The sequence below is a fragment of the Pseudophryne corroboree genome (genome assembly GCF_028390025.1).
Source record: "Pseudophryne corroboree isolate aPseCor3 chromosome 3 unlocalized genomic scaffold, aPseCor3.hap2 SUPER_3_unloc_15, whole genome shotgun sequence".
Classification (NCBI taxonomy): Eukaryota; Metazoa; Chordata; class Amphibia; order Anura; family Myobatrachidae; genus Pseudophryne; species Pseudophryne corroboree.
Window position 1 is genome coordinate 733,352 of NW_026967503.1, and position 25,278 is coordinate 758,629.

Consider the following 25,278-nt stretch of genomic DNA (forward strand, 5'->3'; position numbering starts at 1 on the left):
TGATAACCTGATCGGGTTACACCTTTACCCGCAATGAAAGCAACCTGAACAAATGAACAATTCAGGTTATCTGCGCTAGAATATACCATATATAGTGTATTATTACCACTTCTATGTGGCAGATATATATGCTGCCTCTATTGGTGATAATTGAAAGTTATAGGTGAAAAACATAAACCCTTTCTTTATATTTTAATCCTCAATTTATAGAGACACTATTCAGTGCAATATCACACTCCCGTTGTGACACAGTAACAATTATATAACCACACAGGTGTTACAATGTTTCCCCTTTCTGTCTAAGTCTGGCTGTTGATGCAGAAATTTTTTTCCCTTTCAACTTGGCTGATGGGCCGACACTTACTTTAGTGTTCTCACCCGCAGTCATCAAAAGGTATCTTTATCGTGCATCCAAATATGTCTGCAATCTGTGCTAAATGATAAATAGGACTTACATTAATGTTCAGTCTCACGTGCTCCAAAAGGTATCTTTATGGTCCCCCACTCCTTATCAGAGAAAGACGCTGAGATTATCACCCGTGGGAGGCAAAGCCGCTGCTTGACATCTTTCCGCCCTGCACCGATCGTGAGCTGCAGCACGAACAGAGACCGGGAAGGATGCTCTGCATTACATTCCCCGACAAGTGACGGTCTCAGCATACCTGTATTTTAACTGATGTTTGGTTGAATAAACCTATTCTTTTTTGGACCTACGCTATACGTCTTTCTCTGATAAGGAGTGGGGGACCATAGAGATACCTTTTGGAGCACGCGATGCACGATAAAGATACCTTTTGATGACTAAAGTAAGTGTCGGCCCATCAGCCAAGTTGAAAGGGAAAAAAATTTTCTGCATCAACAGCCAGACTTAGACAGAAAGGGGAAACATTGTAACACCTGTGTGGTTATATAATTGTTACTGTGTCACAACGGGAGTGTGATATTGCACTGAATAGTGTCTCTATAAATTGAGGATTAAAATATAAAGAAAGGGTTTATGTTTTTCACCTATAACTTTCAATTATCACCAATAGAGGCAGCATATATATCTGCCACATAGAAGTGGTAATAATACACTATATATGGTATATTCTAGCGCAGATAACCTGAATTGTTCATTTGTTTAGGTTGCTTTAATTGCGGGTAAAGGTGTAACCCGATCAGGTTATCAGCAGCATTAATTAGAAGCGCAGTTGGGAAACACTCTATCTTTTCAGTATTTAATGTGATATATATTGCATTAGTTTTAAACATATTTTCAAAATATTAAAAATATTTAATGAAATCATTTTAATTCATTAAATTTTTTTGTTTTTATTTTTAATTTCCATACAGAATAACATGATTGACACTTTCGGATGGACCTCTGCACAGAACAAAGTGAACGGGCTCAAGCGGAATATGTTGCATTATAAATCATTAATGATAAACATTGCTATTATCTTTCGTTTATTATTTATAAAGTACTGTGCGGATAATACGTTTTAAATTTTGGTAAATTTTTATTGAAGTCCACGCAATAAAGATCACATGTAACATGATATCTTAACAGTTGTTGGTGCTTTGATATTTTATAAAAATGTATACATAAAAATAATATGTAAGCTTGATTATATTTTTAAGGAATCATTCCTCTGGAGAAAGACATCTTTGAAGTTTCCTTGTTGAACTTCCTTGATTTTTTCTTTTTTTTTTCAAACTGTGGATATATAAAAATTTTAGATCATTAATTACGCAAAAAATTTTTTCATGGAATGTAAAGATTATATTTTTGGACTAAATTACAAAAAGTAATAATTATTGAAATATATGTTTTCATATCACTGTGATGACTGCATCATTATATTTCTATTATCCATAAATATTAGTATTATAAGTAATATACAAGGGACAAAGAATATTACTAAAGCTATATACATTAAAATGAATCTTATAAAATTTTGATGTATAAATTGGCAAAATAAATCCTGTCTTCAAGAGCACAAATAAGGTTACATCAACAAAATTTACGCTGTTAACTATTGATTTAAATCTATAATTGAGTGATAAATACAACCGTGAAACATAGAGCGTTGCAGGTAAATTTGAATCTGTTGGTAAATTAATCGTTTTTTAATACTACAGTTGTGGACCAATTATTTTTCCAATGGCATACTCAGACACCAGCAAGTAATAAATATAATGTTGCACAATGAGGACTTAAGTTTATGTAAGAAGAAAATAAAAATATTCACATGGTAACTGTGGGGTCCAATTGCGGCTTGGACAACAATGAGGTATACTGTCTGCATGGTTAAATAGAGATTATAGAATTCCGTCATTTAAATTAATGCTGAACATTATATTAGATATATATATATATTTTATTTTTAAATTAAGCATATCACAACATATGTAGATGTAGGAAACATACCTAACATATCTAATTCCAATTGATAATTGTATTATAATACTAAAGTATATAGTATGAACAAAATGGAAATGGTGGAGAAGTGAGATAATGGAGAAGTTGGACATGGCAAGCAATCATTGTATGAATTCATATTAGAATTTCCACAATATAATAATGTCATCAAAAGATGACTATTTGCCATTACATAATTAGCGGAAGGATAAAATATCAGAACTTTTAGATTGATCAGAAAAATAACACTTTTATTCATGATGTTAGGTATTTTCAGTTTTATATAAATCTTAATTTTTTTGACTTACATGATTATAAATAATTGCCAGGAGTATTATAAATCTTCAGTATGGACAATCCTTGATGGAGACTTATTATAGCATCTTGGAATAACTGTAGCAATGTAGACATATAAATATTTCAAAAATCACGGTTAATTTCTGATGGTGAGGTTATGGTACTATAAAATGTAGACAAATAAATATTGTCTGCTGCCAAATTATAATCATTACAATACTAATTAAAATCTAATGTTAATACTGCTAAGAACATAACATTCACTTTGGGATTGAACAAGTAGCTAGGTGCATTTATTGCTATGGAGATGTGGAAAAGTTGTGTCAGTTTCAATGCATAATATTCTCTAAATATAATTCTGTCAGTCTTTTAACATATAAAAGCATTGTGGAACCTGTAGTCCACCCACCTAGCTAAGCAGTCAGTCTCGTCCGCCGTGTGAATGGGGTGTGAGGGATAGGCGGCAGCGACTAGGTGAAGGCGCAAGCAGGGTGAAGAGAGGGGATAAGGTTAGCGGGGTGAAGGGGAAAAATATAGGTATTGTGTCAAGGAAGCATATATGACCATTAGGCACACAAAAAGGATTCAGTCAGTCTTTAATCATATAGAAGCATTGTGGAACCTGTAGTCCACCCATCCAATAATTGAGAACTCGTGGCGCTACCCTAACTGTAAACACAAAAATAGAGGTAGTCTATATTTTACCACAAGCTCCAGGTGAAGTTCACTTACATAAGCATTGGATTCTAAAACAAAAAACAAAAAATATACAATAGTGTAATATGTAGCAGCAAGATTCCAAATGTATATTCTTACTGGTCCCGCTCACATGTAGAAACTTTTAGAAAGGCATATCATCCACTTTAAGGGGTATGTCCAGAAGTCATCAGCAGGATTCTGGGTGACGTTAGTCTGTATATGTCATCCATAAAGGAATTCCCAATATGATACAAAAAACTTTAAAAAAGCCAATATGGTGCAATATTGTTTGATAAAATAAAAAGATTTAATAACAAGTATTACACTCACAATTTATAAAATTCAAAAAGGCATATATCACCAATCATATGGTACATTCAAACGATATCCTCCCACAGCGCTGATCAAAAATCCCTCTACATCCAGGAAGGGGTCGATGGTCAGACAGTGACAGCCAGGGAATATCAGATGTTGTTTTGCTTAAACGCGTTTTCGGTCATAGGACCTTCCTCAGAAGCATAAAACTCTGGAGTGAATAAACACCCTTTTATACCCTCTTAATTGGGGTGATTACAAACACCTTACTTTTAATTCTAAACATCTGTGTAATTGGAAATCATTTCACTTCCCTCCATGATATTCGTCACCAGGAAGTGACGTTTTTGCGTTCCACCGGTCTATCATTATAACTTATTTATTTAACTACAATACAATATCCACGGAACTATAGTGCAGAGGGTCCAACCCTCTTAACAGGGGGTCTTTCCTGCACTTAGTTTGGATGTTTTTTAGTCTTCCAGACCAAAAGACGTGTGACCGGAAGTGACGCGTATGCGTTCCACCGGTCACACGTCACACCACTGCTCTTTTCCAAAACATGAAGGACGTAACCGGAAATGACGCCTTTGCGTTTCACCGGTTCATATTCCTTCTCGATTGGGTTCCCCATTAAAGATAGTAAAGCCGGAAATAACGTCTATGCGTTCCACCGGTCATATATTTTTCCTCAACTTCTCTCCAAACAGAAAGGACATAACCGGAAGTCGCGCCTCTGCGTCCCACCGGTGCATATTCCTCCTCCATTACATTCCCCATATCATGTATTATAGATAGTATAACCTCCATTATTAATACCAACCAAAACAATGAACAGATTTCATAATAAAATATATACAATGTGAAAATTCCATTCATATATAGATGTCACATAAATCTATTTCCGCACGTCATCCGTGTTTTCCATGTTTTCCTGTTTGCGTTTCACTTGTAAAAAGAGGGTTCTCCATCCATTTTCACCAGATCAGGGATGCAGTCATTTAACATTTATAGTTCCCATAGGGTCATAAGTGAGTCCAAAGATTCATATAAAACAGAGATAAAAAAGTATGTAAGGCACCTTAATATATAATTACAAAGGAGGTTAGTATTTATTAGGACTGTAGGAACCACTTTAATTCAAAATCTCCGTTTAGTCCTAAAGGTGACAAGGTTCCTAACTTGTAGATCCAGCGCATTTCGGACTTGGCCAATCTGATCTCAATATCTTTACTGCGCCAAGTAGGCCCCACAAGCTGTATTCCCCAAAAGGACTTTATCCCATTGGTACTGCAATTATGGGCGAGTTTGAAATGTGCAGATAAACAATGCGTTTCAAGTCCCCTCTTAATGTTATATAGGTGTTCAGACATCCTGATTTTTAGACATCTGGTTGTTTTTCCTATATATATTAAACCGCAACTACATTCTATGGCGTAAATCACATTTTTCGAATTGCACATTATGAATTCTCTAATTGTATATCTAGTTCCTTTTACTGTGAATTCCTTCATCTTATTAGTTCCCTTAGTAGCTCTGCACATGTTACACATGGCACACCTATGGAAACCCTGAGATCTAATACTACTCCTTATTGGTGCTTCTATAGAGCTATGTACCAGTTTATCCTTTAGGGATTTTGACTTCCTATATATAAATCGAGGTCTATCAGGTAAAAGAGATATTATCTTTCTTAAGAACTTTCCAATGTCTCCTGAATATTCCTTCAATTTGTTTATGTTGGGAATTAAAGTCTGATATGAAGGACCACTGATATTCATTATTTTCATCTTTTTTATTGGTATTAAAAATCATCTCTTTTCTATCGAATGTTTGGACTTTCAAATAGGCTTCTTTTAATTGTTCTGTTTTATATCCCTTTTCAAGGAAGCGATCAGTCATTTCTGCTATTTGAGTTTCATAAACTTCTGTTTCCGTACAATTTCGTTTTACCCTCATATATTGACTATAGGGAATGCTATTTAGCCAATTTTCATGATGTTGGCTTCCCTTTTCGATAAAATTATTTGAGTCTGTAGTTTTACGGTATAGTTTGGTGTGTACCTTATTGTCCTTTATATATATATACATAAATCTAAATATGAAATTTCTACTGGACTTTTATTGGCTGTAAGATGAATGTTGAATTCATTAATGTTTAGGGAATTTAAAAAAAGCTGGAGATCTTCCATACTTTTGTCCCATATGAATAGTACGTCATCGATAAATCTGCGCCAGAGCACCAGGCCCGCCCCCAGAACGCCATCCTGCCATACTTTTTGATCTTCCCAGTAGGCCATAAATAGATTGGCGTAACTGGGAGCGAACCTGGTGCCCATCGCAGTCCCAATGCGCTGCAGATAATAGGTGCCGTTAAACACAAAATAATTATTGGTCAAAATAAATCGAATGCTTTCAATTAAAAAACTTTTTAAGTCATTGGAGTAATCTGACTGTTCCAAAAAATATTTGACTGCTTCTATTCCCTTCTCTTCTTGGATTATAGTATACAGACTTGTAACATCTGCACTTACTAATATAAATTTCTCATTCCAATTTATATTGTCTAACAGCTGCAGTACATCACCCGTATCTTTAAGATAGGATTTGGTCTGTTTGACCAGAGGCTGTAGATAATGGTCTACTATGGATGAAAGATTTGATGTAATACTATTACTGCCTGATATAATAGGTCTGCCTGGGGGGTGGGCAGGGTCCTTGTGGACTTTTGGGAGGGTGTATATGGTCGGTACTGATGGATGCTTTATGTTAATATATTCATACTGAGATTTTGTAATCGCATTTTTTGCTAAAGCATCATCTGTTAGTGCTACCAATGATTTTGCAATCCGAGCACTTGGATCGCTTTTCAGCTTTCCATATGTACCACCGTCATTTAGTTGCCGATAAATTTCGGCAATATAGTCCTCCTTGTCCACAAGAACCACTGCTCCACCCTTATCAGCCGGTTTGATGATTATTTGATCATCCTCCTTCAGGCTTTTTAATGCCTGCCATTCTTTTATTGTTAGATTACATTTTTTGTTTTTACTTCTCAATACTTTTTCAACGTCATCCATTACTAATTTGTTAAAACATTCAAGGAAACTTCCTTTCATGTGGGCTGGGTAAAAGGATGATTTAAGCTTAAACTGTGACCCTGATTGAGCTGGGGCATCTTCGACAGCAGTATTATCTTTATTAACGAAGAATTTTTTTACAGTGAGTTTTTGATATATTTTTGCATATCAATATAAAAATCAAACGAGTCAACTTGACTCGTGGGGGCAAATTTTAATCCTCTCCTGAGTACCTTTTCTTCATCAATAGTTAATATCCTCTTACTTAGATTGAATATTTTTACATTGGTACTAACAGTCTTTATATTTTCCTCCACTGGTTGCGCTACAACAGTATTTTTGGTTTTTGGTTTAGCTCTCCCTCCTCTTTTACCTCTCCTATTTTTTCTTTTGGGTTTTGTGTTTAATGGTATCTCAGTCTTCCTGATTGTCTCCACCCTAAAAAAGGAGATCTATCAAATCTTTCTCGATCAAACACCCTATCATTGGTATATCTGTTTGACTCTGGGGGAAATTCATCCCCTTGATTCATTCTTCGTCTTGAGAGATCTCTTCTCTCATTTTGGTTATCATTTCTCCAATTTTGACGCTGTCTGGTATAGGATATGTGACTTCGTTGTCCTTGTCTCTCACTATTATGCCATCTATGATTTATACGGGGTCTTTCATGATACCTGAATTCGTCTTTATCAGGTCTATGTGCCCTATGATCTATATTGTTTTTTCTAATGGCCTGATCTTGGATAGGATCGGTCAATTTGCTTTTGGCATTTTTACCTATTAAAGATTTATTGACAAGGTCGTCTGTATCTCTCTGATATTTTTTTCTTTTCTTCTCTCTTAGGTCTCTAGTTTCTTTGTTTAATTTCCTTACAATTTCTATTTCCGCCTCTCTGTAGTCATCAAGATTTTTAATGGGCTCTACTAGAGTCTGTAAATTGGTAATTTCTTCATTTAGTGATTGTTGGACTTTTTTTCTTTCTTTTAAGATCAAATCAATCAGGCGATGAGAGCACTGATCTAAGATCATGTCCCATTCTTTCTTAAACTCTTCTGATGACTGAAAGGAGGGGGTTTTTTCTATTCTCAGACCTCTAGGTATTAAATTATCAGCCTGGTATCTTTCCAGGGTATTGATCTCCCACCACATTCTATTTTCCCTCAGGACTGCATTATCCAATTTATGCAGCACTGAGGAAAGGTCTTCATCTCCCATATTGATTTCATTGGAAGATTTGGAAAATAGAGTGTCAAATAATTCCCTTCTACTTTCTCTAAATGACAACATTGTGGTCGCAGTTCTAAGTTTGGGGTGAAAGAAATAGATATAGAAATTACAAGTTTGTAACCCAGAACTGAATCTTAGCTTCTTAAAATTGCGAACGATGTATTCGCAATATTGCGATTAGCACACTTCTTAGCAGTTTCTGAGTAGCTTCAGACTTACTCGGCATCTGCGAACAGTTCAGTGCTTGTCGTTCCTGGTTTGACGTCACAAACACACCCAACGTTCGCCCAGACACTCCCCCGTTTCTACGGCCACTCCTGCCTTTTTTCCGGAAACGGTAGCATTTTTTCCCACACGCCCATAAAACGTCCTGTTTCCGCCCAGAAACACCCATTTCCTGTCAATCACATTACGATCGCCAGAGCGAAGAAAAAGCCGTGAGTAAAAATACTATCTTCATAGCAAAATTACTTGGCGCAGTCGCAGTGCGAACATTGCGCATGCGCACTAAGCGGAAAATTGCTGCGATGCGATAAAAAATACAGAGCGAACAACTCAGAATGAGGGCCAATGTTCTTTCATTATGAAAAACACTGTCCTTCACTAGAAATTCAACCTCATTTAGAAAGGCTAGATTTTGAGGGACATCTATCTCCTCTAAGGTACTGGGCTCAATAGGGAAATCATCTCGCCTTGCCCTTTTGACCATTTGACGGAGGGCATCCCTGTTTGGCAGATATGCTGCACTTGTCGATGGCATCCGAGACCTGTTGGATGATTTGTGCAGGGGGATCATTACTTTGCTTTGCCCGTTCTTTAATACATGCTTTCGCGATGTTGATCACCGTTTTTTCGGGTCGTGGAGGATGGTTATTGTCTCCATGGGTATTCAATATGTGCTGTCCATTAACAATGGTGGTCTTCGCAAAACAAGGACAATAGCTTGTCTTGCGCTCTGTGCAGTGCCAGTACACTACATCAAGACACTGCTTATTCTTTGCGAGAAGGTATCCGTCAAGTTTAAGAGCATTCCTCGATGAGAAGGAACCAGGATACATTCCGTTTGATTAGCCATTGTAGATCACTTGAAATGTTTAAATCTTCCCAAATCTTAAATACAATAGATGTGGCTGATGGTTTGTTAGCTAAAGGTTTTATACACTTTAAGATGGGAGTGTTTAGAAAAAAAAAATTCTGGCCAATCACTGTGCTTCTTCAATATTTAAATAAAATAACCTTGTGATAGTTAACTTTAAATAAAATAACCTTGTGAACTTTAAGTTTGGAATGAGTCACGGGGTTCATTGACAATGATTTATAGCAGACACTTTGACGCCAGTAACAAACTTTATATGAACCTGTATGATAAAGAGGCCTAAGTGCTTTCTTTAAATTTCATATGATGTAGAAAAAATATAAGGTTTATTATGAAACATGGATAACAGAATTATGGGTAAAGGTGTGGGGGGCATTTTGGCACCTGTAGTGCCACGGGCAAGGATGCTGGTCGCCTCTGCTAGATTAGCGGGTGACGGACTGGTGTGGGCGGCAGCGTCTAGTAGACGGCTGTGGATAGCGGGGTTGCGGTGGACCGTTGGAGGGAGGGTTGATGAAATGAATATAGGGGCGTGGTTGGCTAGGTGGACGATAGTGTCAGCTGTAGTCGAATGTCGATCATTTGTACTATCGAAGCAGAGTATAATCTGACAAATGTTGGTGTCGATGTATTGTGGTTCGATCTAAAGTATTCCGCTGTTACAGTTGTAGATCATTTATTCAGTCAATTGTTACGTTTGTCGATCAGGTAATTTGTCAATGTATATTTTTGTCTATCTGATGTATGTCTGTGTCTGACTGTCTGACATATGTTTGGTCGATAAAAATGAATGTCGATCATATGCATTGATTGATCTAATGTGTAGTCTGTCGGGTAATGTGTCGATGATTTATTTTTCGATTAATTGTCCCGTCGATGCTAGTTTTTGTCGATCATGTTTGTGTCGATCTAACATATTATCTATTTATAGTCAGTCGATGTTTGTATTGTAGATTATGTGCCACGTAGATGTTTAATTATGTCGATCATATGTTTGTCGCACTATTGTTTTTCTTTTTTCGGATTTGCCGATGTGGTGATGCTGTCGATGAGTGCGATGTCGATCTTGGTATTCAGTCGATCATTTGATTGTCGATCATGTGTAGTTGTCGATCATTCGTTGTTCGATTAAGTGGTGTCGACCTTTGGATTGTCGATCTAGTGTAGGTAGATAAACTGACCGGATACCGACTTAATTAGTAGCTCAGTTATTTTGATCTAACCATCCGTGCTGAAGCCTGAATATCACTAAAACCTGCACTGTTGGTGTGCCTTGAGGACCGCGGTTGGGAATGCCTGTCCTAGTCTACAGAGGATGGTGGGGTCCACTTCAGTGCCATGGGGTATAGACGGTTCCGCAGGAGCCATGGGCACTTTAAGACTTTTCAAGGGTGTGAACTCGCTCCTCCCTCTATGCCCCTCCTCCAGACCTCAGTATAGGAACTGTGCCCAGGGAGACGGACATTTCGAGGAAAGGATTTACTTTTAAATTAATGGTGAGATTCATACCAGCTCACACCTCAACCATGCCGCACAACATGGCTTTCAACACAACACATGCCAACGGGCATTAACACTTTTGCAGCAACACAACACTTGTGTAACTACAAAACTAACAACTGCAGGTAAAGTACGCACTGGGTTGGGTGCCCAGCATCCTCAACGGACTAGGAGAAAAGGATTTACCGGTAGGTATTAAAATCCTGTTTCTTCATACGTCCTAGAGGATACTGGGGTCCACTTCAGTACCATGGGGTTATACCAAATCTCCAGTACGGGTGGGAGAGTGCAGATGATCAAAAAGGGTTGAGATTACCTAAAGGATAAAAAAAAGGGGCAGACTAGATGGGCCAAGTGGTTCTTATCTGCCGTCAAACTCTATGATTCTATGATGACCCTGCAGCACCGATTGACCAAACTTGAGGTCCTCATCGGCCAAGGTGTCAAACTTATAAAACTTTGCAAACGTGTTTGCCCCTGACCAAGTAGCTGCTCGGCAAAGCTGTAACGCCGAGATCACCCGGGCAGCCACCCAGGATGAGCCCACCTTTCTAGTAGAATGGGCATTTACCGACTTCGGTATTGGCAATCCTGCCGTGGGATGAGCGTGCTGAATCGTCCCTCTGATCCAGTGCGCAATGGTCTGCTTAGAAGCAGGACACCCAATCATGTTGGGAGCATACAGGACAAACAGAGCCTCAGTTTTTCGTATCCTAGCTGTTCTTGCGACATAAATTTTCAAAGCTCTAACCACATCCAGAGACTTTGACACAGTAAAAAGTGTCAGTAGCCACTGGCACCACAATAGGCTGGTTTATATGGAAAGACGAAACCACCTTCGGAAAAAATTGTTGGCGAGTTCTCCACTCTGCCCAATCTTCATGGAAGATCAGGTAAGGACTCTTGTGAGTCAAGGCCGCCAACTCAGACACCCGCCTTGCGGATGCCAAGGCCAAGAGCATTACCACTTTCCAAGTGAGAAACTTAAATTTTATCTCCTGCAGAGGTTCAAACCAATCTGATTGAAGGAACTGCAACCCCACATTAAGGTCCCAAGGTGCCACCGGAGACACAAATGGAGGTTGGATGTGCAGCATCCCTTTCACGACCGTCTGAACTTCTGGAAGGGAGGCCAATTGTTTTTGTAAGAAAACTAACAAGGCCAAAATCTGAACCTTGATTGAACCCAATCTTAGGCCCATATCCACACCTGCCTGCAGAAAATGGAGAAAACGTCCCAACTGAAACTCTTCCGTAGGAGCCTTCTTGGATTCACACCATGACACATATTTTCTCCAAATATGGTGGTAATGTTTAAACGTTACTCCTTTCCTGGCCTGAACAAGAGTGGGAATGACTTCCGTAGGAATCCCCTTTCGGGCTAGGAACCCGGCGCTCAACAGCCATGCCGTCAAACGTAGCCACGGTAAGTCTTGATACATGCACAGCCCCTGCTGCAGCAGGTCCTAGTGAGGAGGAAGAGGTCGAGGATCATCCATGAGCAACTGCTGAAGATCTGGATACCAAGCCCTCCTTGGCCAGTCTGGGGCAATGAGGATTAGTCGAACCCTTGTTATTCTTATTATTTTGAGAACTTTTGGTATTAGTGGAAGAGGAGGGAAGACATATACCAACCGAAACACCAACTGGGTCATCAGTGCATCCACTGCTACTGCTTGAGGGTCTCTCGACCTGGAACAATATCTCTGAAGCTTCTTGTTGAGACGAGATGCCATCATGTCTACTTGAGGGACTCCCCAAAGACTTGTCACCTCTGCGAAGACTTCTTGGTGAAGGCCCCACTCCCCTGGTTGGAGATAGTGTCTGCTGAGGGAGTCTGCTTCCCAGTTGTCCACTCCCGGAATGAAAATTGCCGACAAAGCTCTTGCATGTCTTTCTGCCCAGAGGAGGATCTTTGTCACCTCTGCCATTGCCGCTCTGCTTTTCGTTCCGCCTTGATGGTTTATGTATGCGACTGCTGTTACATTGTCTGACTGGATCTGCACTGGCTGATCTTTTAGAAGGCCGTTGTAAATGGCTCTCAATTCCAGAACGTTTATGTGAAGACAGGATTCCTGACTTGACCATTTTCCTTGGAAACTCTTTCCTAGTGTGACTGCACCCCAGCCTTAGAGACTTGCATCTGTGGTTACTAGGACACAGTCCTGAATCTCGAACCTGCGACCCTCTAGTAGGTGAGAACAGTGCAGCCACCACAGGAGCGAAATCCTGGCTTCGGAGGACAGGATTATCCTCTGGTGCATGTGTAGGTGGGATCCGGATCACTTGTCTAACAGATCCCATTGGAATACTCTGGCATGGAATCTGGAAAACTGTATGGCCTCGTAGGCCGCTACCATCTTTCCCAACAACCAAATGCATTGATGTATCGACACTCTCGTCAGTTTCAAAACTTGTTTGACCATTTTCTGGATCTTTTTCAACTGGAAGAAATACCCGCTGAACTTCTGTGTCAAGTATCTTCCCTAGAAAAGACAATCTTGTCGTTGGTTCCAACTGCGACTTTGGAAAATTCAAAATCCAACCATGTTGTTGGAGCACTGACAGGGAGAGTGCAATATTCTGCACCAACCATTCCTTGGATCTCGCTTTTATCAGGAGTTCGTCCAGGTAAGGAATTATATTGACTCCTTGTTGTCGAAGGAGGACTATTATCTCTGCCATCACCTTCGTGAACACCCTCGGTGCCGTGGAGAGTCCGAACAGCAATGTCTGAAACTGGTAATGGCAATCCTGTACTGCGAACCTCAGATAAACCTGATGTGGAGGATAAATGGGAACATGTAAGTAGGCATCTTTTATGTCTACCGACACCATGACATCTCCTTCCTCCAGACTGGAAATCACTGCCCTCAGAGATTCCATCTTGAACTTGAACCTTTTCAGGTAGAGATTCAGAGATTTCAGGATTGGAATTGGTCTGACTGAGCCGTCCGGCTTCGGAACTACGAAGAGGCTTGACTAAAAACCTAATTTCTGTATTGCAGCCTTTACTACTTCTCTGGAAGAGAAGCTGGTAAGGTCGATTTGAAAAATCGGCATAGGGGGACGTCTTGAAACTCCAGCTTGTATCCATGGGCCCAGGCCAGATTGAGCCCAGATCTGACTGAAAAGCCGACTCCCGCAAGGGAGACCCAACATCATGCTGCAGATTTGGCAGAAGCAGGGGTGGACTCCTGCGATCCAGGAGACGCTGTTGACTTTTTTCCTCGTCCTCTCACTCTACCTGTAAAGAAGGGGGAACCTTTGGCCTTTTTGTATTTGTTGGGCCAAAAGGACTGCATCTGAGTTATGTCTTTTTCGCCGGTGCAGGAGCATAAGGCAAGAATGTCGACTTACCTTCGGTAGCCGCAGAGACCAACGCATCCAGCCCATCTCCAAACAAGGCTTCACCTTTATACTGGAGAGCCTCCATATTTCTTTTGAATCTGCGCTTGCATTCCACGGCGAATCCACAACACCCGCCGAGCCGAGACTGCCATGGTAGCAGCTCTTGAACCAAAAAGACCAATATCCTTCAACCTAACTTTAGGAGAATCTCGTCTCTATTTATCGTATCAATTTCAGATGACAAGTTATCTGACCATTTTTTTTTTTGATAGCCCTACTCACCCACACGCAAGCAATGGTGGGCCTGAGCAGTGTACCATTGGCCACAGATTTTAACGTAGTCTCCAACTTGCAGTCTGCCGGCTCCATTAGTGAAGCCGTCCCAGGTGCAGGGAGAATCACCTTTTTTGTTAACCGTGACAGGGCACTGTCTAAAACAGGGGATGACTCCCACCTTTTCCTGTCCTCTGCCGGGAAAGGAAAAGCTACCTGAATCCTTTTGGGAATCTGAAATTTCTTTTCAGGGTTTGCCCAAATTCCCTCAAAGAGAGTATTTAGCTCGTGAGGAGGGAAGGCTAGATTCATTTTCTTTTCTTTATAAAAATAAGCCTCCTGAGGTACAGGAGGGGCTTCAGTAACTTCCAAAACCTCCGTTATAGCAACAATAATATATTGAATGCTTTTTGACAATTTAGGATCTATTTCCCTGGGATCACTAGTGTCGACACAGGAATCAGAACCCGTGTTGGTATCAGTATGTACTATTTCTGCAAATGGTCTTTTATGTGACCCAGAGGGGTCGCCTGCGGATGAAAAAACAGAACCACTAAAAATCACATCTTCCACTGATTTTTTTGTTTTCTGCATGAGACTCAGACTTATCTAATCTCCTACTGATATGATTCACAGTATCACGTAATTCTTTCACCCAGGCTCATGGTGTGCCGGCAGTGCCACCACATTACAACTCTGTGTCCTTAAAATGGTTCCCTCAGGGGAAGAGCTCCCTGCCTCAGACATGTCACACGCGTGCACAAACACACCACAGACACTCCGGGGCTTATAGGGGACAGACCCACAGTAAAATCTGTCAGGACACAGATAGGAATTTCCAGTTCACAACCCAGAACCAGCAATAAAATGTCTGTGAAACACAAAATGCCCACAGACCTGCAGCGCTTTTATAATGATAACACAATGTATAGCACCAAATTTCACTGTACCCTCCATTTTGCACCCTGATACTTGGTTCAGCAGTGGAGGACCAGCATTCTTTTCTGCATCCTGGAAGGAGAGAAAATGACGCGGAGCAGTGTGCTGGCTGACTGAGGAAGCCCCGCCCCCGTTATGGCACGTTTTTCCTCAGACTATTTGCTATTTATACTGGCGGGGGTAGGACTGTGCCTCAGCAACTTATGCCCCTTATCTGCTAGTTTTACTAGGTTTCATGCTGCCCAGTGCACTCCCCCACACCCTGCAGTGCCTGAGTGTGATGGGTAGCATGGCGCGCAGCATTCCTGCCCGCTGCGTGGTACCTTTTAGCCATCATGATGACTGAAGATCCTTTTCTTCTTACACTCACCTGTCTTCTGGCTCTGTAAGGGGGTGGCGGCGAGCTGGGGGAGTTAGCAGAGAACCGCAGCTAGCTTTCATTACCCTTCAGGAGCTAGTGGTGTCCTGTCAGCCAAGAGCAGAGCCATGAAACTATTCAGGAAGTTGGTTCCTACTTCTGCCCCCTAAGTGCCACGAAGCAGGGAGACTGTTGCCAGCAGTCCTCCCTGAAAATAAAAAGCCTAACATGTCTTTCAGAGAAACTCAGTAGAGCTCCCCTGGAGTGCATCCAGTCTGCCTGGGCACATTTTCTAAACTGAGGTCTGGAGGAGGGGCATAGAGGGAGGAGCCAGTTCACACCCTTGAAAAGTCTTAAAGTGCCCATGGCTCCTACGGAACCATCTATACCCCATGGTACTGAAGTGGACCCCAGTATCCTCTAGGACGTATGAGAAAGTCCTAGGAGCTCCCCTAGCTGTGACCGGCTTCACTGGGCACATTTTCTAAACTGAGTCTGGTAGGGGCATAGAGGGAGAAGTCAGCCCACACTATTAAACTCTTAGTGCCCATGGCCCCTAAGAGACCCATCTATACCCCATGGTACTAAATGGAACCCCAGCATCCTCTAGGACGTAAGAGAAATAAAAAGACTTCACGGAAATCTTTTGTTTTTAAACAACTTTATTTCATATCTTTAATACACATTTTTTTGTCTAGCTATATGGGGAGGGCCGGGACCATTTTCCAGGGGCTGCGTGATGTCACATCTGCATTCATCTTTAACCCCCGATAAACTTCCAGAGTGCACATTATCTTTTCCTCATTTTTTGCAAGTTACTACAAATGATATGAGATCGGTAGCAGCACTACTTTCAGTATTATTACACAGAACACACATAAAGGCTGACACAGCAAATAACAGTAACACATACAAGGGATTAATTAGAAATAAGGAAGCATAATCATCATTAGGTCTAATTATCAACTGATTCTGTGCGGGACACATACACCTCGTTACTGTCTCCAGCAGCCCCTGGTACTGCACTGTGACCATCTGCCCTGTCTACCCCCACTACTGCCACTCGCCATGTCTCCCCCCACTACTGCCACCCGCCCTGTCTCCCCCCACTAATGCCACCGCCCTGTCTCCTCCCACCCACTCTGTCTACCCCCACTACTGCCACCCTCCCTGTCTCCCCCACTACTGCCACCCGCCCGGTCTCTTCACACTACTGCCACCTGCCCTATCTCCCCCAACCTGTCTTTCCCCCACTACTGTCAACTACCTAGTCTCCCCTACTGTTCACCACCCTGTGCCCCTCCTCTTCCACCTCAGCACTGCTTGGTGACAATATTACCCACAGACAGTACTTCCGGCAGCCCCCGCTACAGCAATAGTGCCACTACCCTGTCCCCCCCCCCCCTGATATCTCAGAACTTCTTGGGGATTCTTGGTACTGGTGGTAACAGTCCTTCATCTGCAGACGGAAGAAACCAGGCAGTAAGGAGGCAGAAGCTGCTTCTGGTTCCATGGACCCTGGTCATGTAGGGATGGGAGAGTCAGTAAGATTATGTAAGTCATCATCTTAAAGGCAGCCGGTGAAGGGAGAAGAGAATGGGTGTTATGTGGCAGGAACGGGCCGGTTAGATATGACTGGCTGCTGCATTCTGTACAAACCACAAGTGGTGCAATTCTTTTGCTGGGAGACCCAGGTAGAGGACATTGCAGTAGTCTATGCATGATGATACAAGTGCATGTATGACTGTAGGTAGATCTTCTGAGGGAATAAAGTGCTGGAGTCTGGCTATGTTCCTCAGATGAGGATCTGATTGTGGATGATACCTGATATCTAAGTGTCACTCCACCATCCAGGACACCAAGATTCCACATGATCAGCATTTTGTAACTCTGAACCCACAAGCATAAGTCTGGTTGGTTTGCAAAGCTGAGCTGTAGCCCTGCCCTTTGTTGGTGAGCTTCTACCATAAGGACCTGTTTCACCAGGACTGAGTCACAGCCAACTGGCATCACCCACACATGGAGCTCAGCTAGACAGCCACTTAGGATTGGTACTGGGTTCTCAGTATCCGGAGCAAAAGACAAGTCATCTAAAGACAAGTATCACCCAGTTGTAGCATGTATATTGCAAAAAGCATAGGAGATAAGAACCTTGAAGAACAATGCATGGCAATGTTAAGTATACTCCAGAAGAGTACAATGGTTTCCAAGTGATGTCTATTGTGCTGATTTATTTCACAGAGGATGGAAATGGCCTATCACCTGTGTGATTTCGCTGATGTGTAACAAGTTGTGATTTCTGTGTAAAACATTTCACACACTCAGAGCAAGAAAACGGCTTCTCACCTGTGTGACTGCTCTCATGTTTAATAAGATCTGATTTGTGTGCAGAACATTTCCCACACTGAAAACATGGAAATGGCTTCTCACCTGTGTGATTTCGCTGATGTGTAACAAGTTGTGATTTCTGTGTAAAACATTTCACACTCAGAGCAAGAAAACGGCTTCTCACCTGTGTGACTGCTCTCATGTTTAATAATATCTGATTTGTGTGCAGAACATTTCCCACACTGAAAACATGGAAATGGCTTCTCACCTGTGACTTTGCTGATGTGTAACAAGTTGTGATTTCCGTATAAAACATTTCCCACACTCAGAGCAAGAAAATGGCTTCTCACCTGTGTGACTTCTCTGATGTGTAATAAGATGATTTCTGTGCAAAATATTTCCCACACTCAGAACAGGAATATGGCTTCTCACCTGTGTGACTTCTCTGATGTATAACAAGTTCTGATTTGTGTGCAAAACATTTCCCACACTCAGAACATGAAAATGGCCTCACCTGTGTGACTTCTCTGATGTCTAACAAGATGCGATTTGTTTGTAAAACATTTCCTACACTCAGAACATGGAAATGGCCTTTCTCCTGTGTGACTTCTCTGATGTAGAACAAGTTGTGTTTTCTGGATAAAACATTTCCCACACTCAGAACATTGAAATGGCTTCTCACCTGTGTGACTTCTTTGATGTGTAACAAGATGTGATTTGTGTGGAAAACATTTTCCACACTCAGAGCATGGAAATGGATTCTCACCTGTGTGACTTCGCAGATGTATAACAAGTAGTGATTTCCAGGAAAAACATTTCCCACACTCAGAGCAAGAAAACGGTTTCTCACCTGTGTGACTTCTCTGATGATTAACAAGATCTGATTTGAATGCAAAACATTTCCCACACTCAGAACATGGAAATGGCTTCGCACCTGTGTGACTTCTGTGATGTTTAACAAGGTCTGATTTCTGTGCAAAACATTTCCCACACTCAGTACATGGAAATGGCTTCTCACCTGTGTGACTTTTCTGATGTATAACAAGTTCTGATTTCTGTGCAAAACATTTCCCACACTCAGAACATGGAAATGGCTTCTCACCTGTGTGACTTTGCTGATGTCTAACAAGATGTGATTTCCGTGCAAAACATTTCTCACACTCAGAACATGGAAATGGCTTCTCACCTGTGTGAATTTGCTGGTGTGTAACCAGATGTGATTTCCGTGCAAAACATTTCCCACACTCAGAACATGGAAATGGCTTCTCACCTGTGTGTCTTCTCTGATGATTAACAAGATCTGATTTGAATGCAAAACATTTCCCACACTCAGAACATGGAAATGGCTTCGCACCTGTGTGACTTCTGTGATGTTTAACAAGGACTGATTTCTGTGCAAAACATTTCCCACACTCAGAACATGGAAATGGCTTCTCACCTGTGTGTCTTCTCTGATGTGTAACAAGAGCTGATTTGCATGTAAAACATTTCCCACACTCAGAACATGGAAATGGCCTCTCACCTGCCTTAGCTGGCTGATGGGTAATAAGCTTTGTGTTCTGTGTAAAACATTTGGCATCTATAGAGCAGGGAAACTCTGTATCTACTCTCAGAGCTGTAACAGATGCACCAATATCAGAGTGATCAGGAGAACATTTCCCAGGATCAGGGAGATCAGCTGATAGAACTTGATGAATAATTGGGGTAATGGGGTTAGCTCCTGGAGATTCCTGTATACTGTCATTATCTTTTATGTCACAATCCGGGGATAACATTAGATGTCCTTCTGAGATATTCCTGCTTGTGTGTCCATCTGTTGGAAATAAAATACATTATGGAAATGTGTCAATTTCTGTAACAATATTAATCTTGTAAACAATAGGAGAAGATGACTCTCTGGGACACTTAATTGTAAATGTGTGTGTATAATAAAACATAACTTTTAATGAAGGCTTTATAATATTATGTCTCAGACTATCATTGTGTCCACCCTTCTGAGAACACTCACAATAACAAATGAAATATTATAATAAGACTTAGATATATCTCTCTCTTGTACTGGCAACTAACCATGAAGTATAAAATAAGATTTTACTTACCGGAAAACCTATTTCTCGTAGTCCGTAGTGGATGCTGGGGATTCCATAAGGACCATGGGGATAGACGGGCTCCGCAGGAGACATGGGCACTTTAAGAAAGAATTTAGGTTCTGGTGTGCACTGGCTCCTCCCTCTATGCCCCTCCTCCAGACCTCAGTTAGAGAAACTGTGCCCAGAAGAGCTGACAGTACAAGGAAAGGATTTTGATAATTCAGGGCAAGATTCATACCAGCCACACCAATCACACCGTATAACACGTGATAACAACCAGTTAACAGTATGACAAAAAACAGCATCAGGTCAAACCCAGATGCAACCATAACTCAACCCTTATTGAAACAATAACTATATACAAGTCTTGCAGAAAAGTCCGCACTTGGGACGGGCGCCCAGCATCCACTACAGACTACGAGAAATAGATTTACCGGTAGGTAAAATCTTATTTTCTCTAACGTCCTAGTGGATGCTGGGGACTCCGTATGGACCATGGGGATTATACCAAAGCTCCCAAACGGGCGGGAGAGTGCAGATGACTCTGCAGCATTGATTGAGCAAACAAAAGGTCCTGCTCAGCCAGGGTATCAAACTTGTAGAACTTTGCAAAAGTATTTGAACCTGACCAAGTAGCCGCTCGGCAAAGTTGTAATGCAGAGACTCCTCGTGCAGCCGCCCAAGAAGAGCCCACCTTCCTAGTGGAATGGGCCTTAACTGATTTTGGCAGCAGTAATCCAGCCGCCAAATGAGCCTGCTGAATCGTGTTACAAATCCAGCGAGCAATAGTTTGCTTTGATGCAGGAGCACCCAGCTTGTTGGATGCATACAGGATAAACAACGACTCTGTTTTCCTGACCCTAGCCGTTCTGGCTGCATAAACCTTCAAAGCCCTGACCACAACAAGCAACTCGGAATCCTCCAAGTCACTAGTAGCCACAGGCACGACAATAGGTTGATTTATATGAAAAGATGAAACCACTTTTGGCAGAAATTGTGGACGGGTCCGCAATTCTGCTCTATCCATATGGAAAACCAGATAGGGGCTTTTATGTGACAAAGCCGCCAACTCTGACACGTGCCTGGCCGAAGCCAAGGCTAATAGCATGACCACCTTCCACGTGAGATATTTCAACTCCACTAATTTAAGTGGTTCAAACCAGTGGGATTTCAAGAAGCCTAGCACCACGTTAAGATCCCAAGGTGACACTGGAGGCACAAAAGGAGGCTGAATATGCAGCACTTCCTTTACAAACGTCTGGACTTCCGGTAGAGAAGCCAATTCCTTTTGAAAGAAAATGGATAGGGCTGAAATCTGGACTTTAATGGAGACCAATTTTAGGCCCAAATTCACTCCGGACTGTAGGAAGTGAAGGAAATGGCCCAGCTGGAATTCCTCCGTAGGAGCATTCCTGGCCTCACACCAAGAAAGATATTTTCGCCATATTCGGTGATAATGTTTAGATGTCACATCCTTCCTAGCCTTTATCAGTGTAGGAATGACCTCATCCGGAATGCCCTTTTCAGCTAGGATCCGGCGTTCAACCGCCATGCCGTCAAACGCAGCCGCGGTAAGTCTTGGAACAGACAGGGCCCCTGTTGCAACAGATCCTGTCTTAGAGGAAGAGGCCACGGGTCCTCTGTGAGCATTTCCAGGAGATCGGGATACCAGGTCCTTCGTAGCCAATCTGGAACAATGAGAATTGTTCTCACTCCTCTTTTTCTTATTATTCTCAACACCTTGGGTATGAGAGGAAGAGGAGGAAACACATAGACCGACTGGAACACCCACGGTGTAACCAGGGCATCTACAGCTACCACCTGAGGGTCTTTTGATCTGGCGCAATACCTCTGTAGCTTTTTGTTGAGGCGGGACGCCATCATGTCTATCTGGGGCAGTCCCCACTGACTGGCAATCTGTGCGAAGACCTCCTGATGAAGTCCCTACTCTCTCGGGTGGAGGTCGTGTCTGCTGAGCAAGTCTGCTTCCCAGTTGTCCACTCCCGGGATGAACACCGCTGACAGCGCGCTTACGTGATTCTTCGCCCAGCTAAGAATTCTTAAGGCTTCCGCCATCGCCACTCTGCTCCTTGTGCCGCCTTATCGGTTTACATGCGCTACTGCAGCGATGTCCGACTGAATCAGAACCGGTTGGTTGCGAAGCAAGTTCTCCGCTTGACGCAGGGCGTTGTATATGGCCCTTAGTTCCAGCATGTTGATGTGAAGGCAAGTCTCTTGACTTGACCACAGCCCTTGGAAATTTCTTCCCTGTGTGACTGCTCCCCACCCTCGGAGGCTTGCGTCCATGGTCACCAGGACCTAGTCTTGAATGCCGAATCTGCAGCCCTCCAGAAGGCGAGCACTCTGCAGCCACCACAGGAGTGACACCCTGGCCCTGGGGGATAGGGTGATTAACCGATGCATCCGATGATGTGATCCGGACCACTTGTCCAGTAAGTCCCAATGTAAGGTCCTCGTATGGAACCTGCCGAAGGGAATGGCCTCAAATTATGCCACCCTCCTTCCCAGGACTCGAGTGCAGTGATGCACTGACACCTGTGTTGATTTTAATAGATTCCTGACCAGTGTCACGAGCTCCTGAGCTCTCTCTATCGGAAGATAACCCTTTTCTGGTCTGTAGCTAAGATCATGCCTAGGAGAAGCAGATGAGCTGTAAAAACCCACTGCGACTATGGAATATATAGAATCCAGCCGTGTTGCCGTTTCACTTCCAGAGAAAGTGATACGCTGTTCAGCAACTGCTCTCTTGATCTCGCTTTTATGAGGAGATCGTCCAAGTACGTGATAATAGTGACACCTTGCTTCCGCAGGAGCAACATCATTTCCGCCATTACCTTGGTGAATAGTCTCAAGGCCGTGGAGAGACAAAACGGCAACGTCTGAAATCGGTAATGACCATCCCGTACCGCAATTCTGAGGTACGCCCTGATGAGGTGCATAAATGGGGACAAGAAGGTGTGCATCCTTTATGTCCCGAGTCACCATAAAATCTCCCCCTTTTAGGCTTGCAATAACCGCTCTTAGAGATTCCATCTTGAACTTGAAACCTTTCCAGGTATATGTTCTGGGATTTTAAATTCAATATGGGTCCGACCGAACCATCTGGTTTTGGGACTACAACCTGGTCGAAAAACAATCCCCTCCTTGTTGAAGGAGGTGAACCTTGACCACCACCTGTTGAAGATACAATTTGTGAATTGCAGTTAACACTGTTTTCCTCTCGTGGGGGGAAGCCGGCAGGGTCGTCGGTGAGGGGGCATCTTCTCAAAGTCCAGCTTGTATCCCTGAGACACAATATCTATTGCCCAGGGATCTAACAGGGAGCGAACCCACTTGTGGCTGAACTTACGAAGGCGTGCCCCCACCGGGCCTAGCTGCGCCTGTGGAGCCCCAGCGACATGCGGTGGATTTTTGTAGAGGTCGGGGAGGACTTCTGTTTTCTCTGCCCCCGCCTCTGGCAAGAAAGGACGCATCTCGGACTTTCTTGTTTCTTTATTCGAAAAGCTGCATTTGATAATGTCGTGCTTTCCTAGGCTATGCAGGGATATAAGGCAAAATATCAGAATTACCAACTATAGCTGTGGAGACCAGGTCCGAGAACCCTTCTCCACACAATCCTCAGCCTTCCATATGCCTCTTATTGCATATTGTACAGGACACGTCAAGCAGAAATCGACATAGCTGTGACTCTAGGACCCAGTATACTCATGTCTCTATGGGCATGTTTTATATATATATATATATATATATATATATATACATATCTCTCTATATATATACATACATACTAGGGTCTCAATCTCTGCTGACAAGGAACCCGTCTACGCTGCCACAGCGCTATAAACCCATGCCGACACAATCGCCGGTCTGAGTAGTGTACCAGAATGTGCACGCTATCTGCAGGATCCCTGAGAATAGCTGTAACATCAGGGCTGCCTTTTGTGACACCCTAGGGGAAGATTGCCATCATATCCTGGCCCTAGTGGGGAAAGGATACTGCCTGACAATTCTTTGTGTGAAGCTGCAGTCTCACGTCTGGAGATTCCCGCTCTTTTTCCTCATGAGAGGAGGGAAATTTACCTCAGCTTTCTTCCCCTTACACCTGTGTACCCTTGTGACAGGGACAATGAGTCATCAGCGATATGCAAATAGTCTTTTATTACAATTATCATATATTGAATACCTTTCAGCCATCTTGGCTGTAACTTTGCATTATCGTAGTCGACACTGGAGTCAAACTCCGTGTCGACATTAGTGTTTATTATTTTTGGATAGTGAGCATTGAGAGACTCTGAAGGTCTCTGTGACAGAGGGACAGACATGGGTAGATTTCCTGTCTGTTCTCTAATCTTTTGTGCCATAAATTCACCTCAGCACTTACACATATCCAAACAGGTGTCGGCGTTGTAGACGGAGACACCCTCTCACACACATATCTTCTATCTCCTCCTTAGGGGAGCCTTTTACCTCAGACATGTCGACACACACGTACCGACACACCACACACACAGGGGATGCTCTATTTGAAGACAGTTCCCCCATAAGGCCCTTTGGAGAGACAGAGAGAGAGTATGCCAGCACACACCCCAGCGCTATTAACCCAGGAATAACACAGTAACTTAATGTTAACCCAGTAGCTGCTGTATATATTGTTTTTATGCCAATTTTATGTGCCCCCCCCTCTCTTTTTCACCCTCTTTATCGTGCAGGGGAGAGCCTCAGCGGATCTGTGGAGAAAAAAATGGCGCTGGTGAGTGCTGAGGAAGAAGGCCCCGCCCCCTCAGCGGCGGGCTTCTGTCCTGCAATTTTGTGTAAAATTTATGGCGGGAGCTCATGCATATAACAGTGTCCAACTGTATATATGCTACTTTTGCCAAGAGGTATCCTAATTGCTGCCCAGGGCGCCCCCCCTGCGCCCTACAGTGACCGGAGTGTGTGGGTGTAATGTGGGAGCAATGGCGCACAGCTGCAGTGCTGTGCGCTACCTCATGTGAAGACAGGAGTCTTCTGCCGCCGATTTCGATGTCTTCTTGCTTCTGCCGGTCTTCTGTACTTCTGGCGCGGCTTCGGGAACGGACGATCAAGGTTAGGTACTTGTGTTCGATCCCTCTGGAGCTAATGGTGTCCAGTAGCCTAAGAAGCGCAACCTAGCTGCAGATAGGTAGGTTTGCTTCTCTCCCCTCAGTCCCACGTAGTAGTGAGTCTGTTGCCAGCAGAAGCTCACTGAAAATAAAAAAACCTAACAAATACTTTCTTTTTCTAGCAGGCTCAGGAGAGCCCACTAGGAGCACCCAGCTCT

General features: G+C 42.7%; 1 protein-coding gene across 1 annotated transcript in view; it reads right to left on the reverse strand.

Moving 5' to 3' along the window:
• Positions 1–18,350: 18,350 nt before the first annotated feature.
• LOC134983450 (gastrula zinc finger protein XlCGF26.1-like) overlaps positions 18,351–25,278 on the reverse strand; it is a 452,758-nt gene continuing 445,830 nt past the window's right edge. Inside the window, exon 2 of the mRNA XM_063949129.1 lies at positions 18,351–19,681. Coding sequence (XP_063805199.1) covers positions 18,360–19,681 — 1,322 coding nt within the window. The 3' untranslated portion in view covers positions 18,351–18,359. The remainder of the gene's footprint in view (positions 19,682–25,278) is intronic.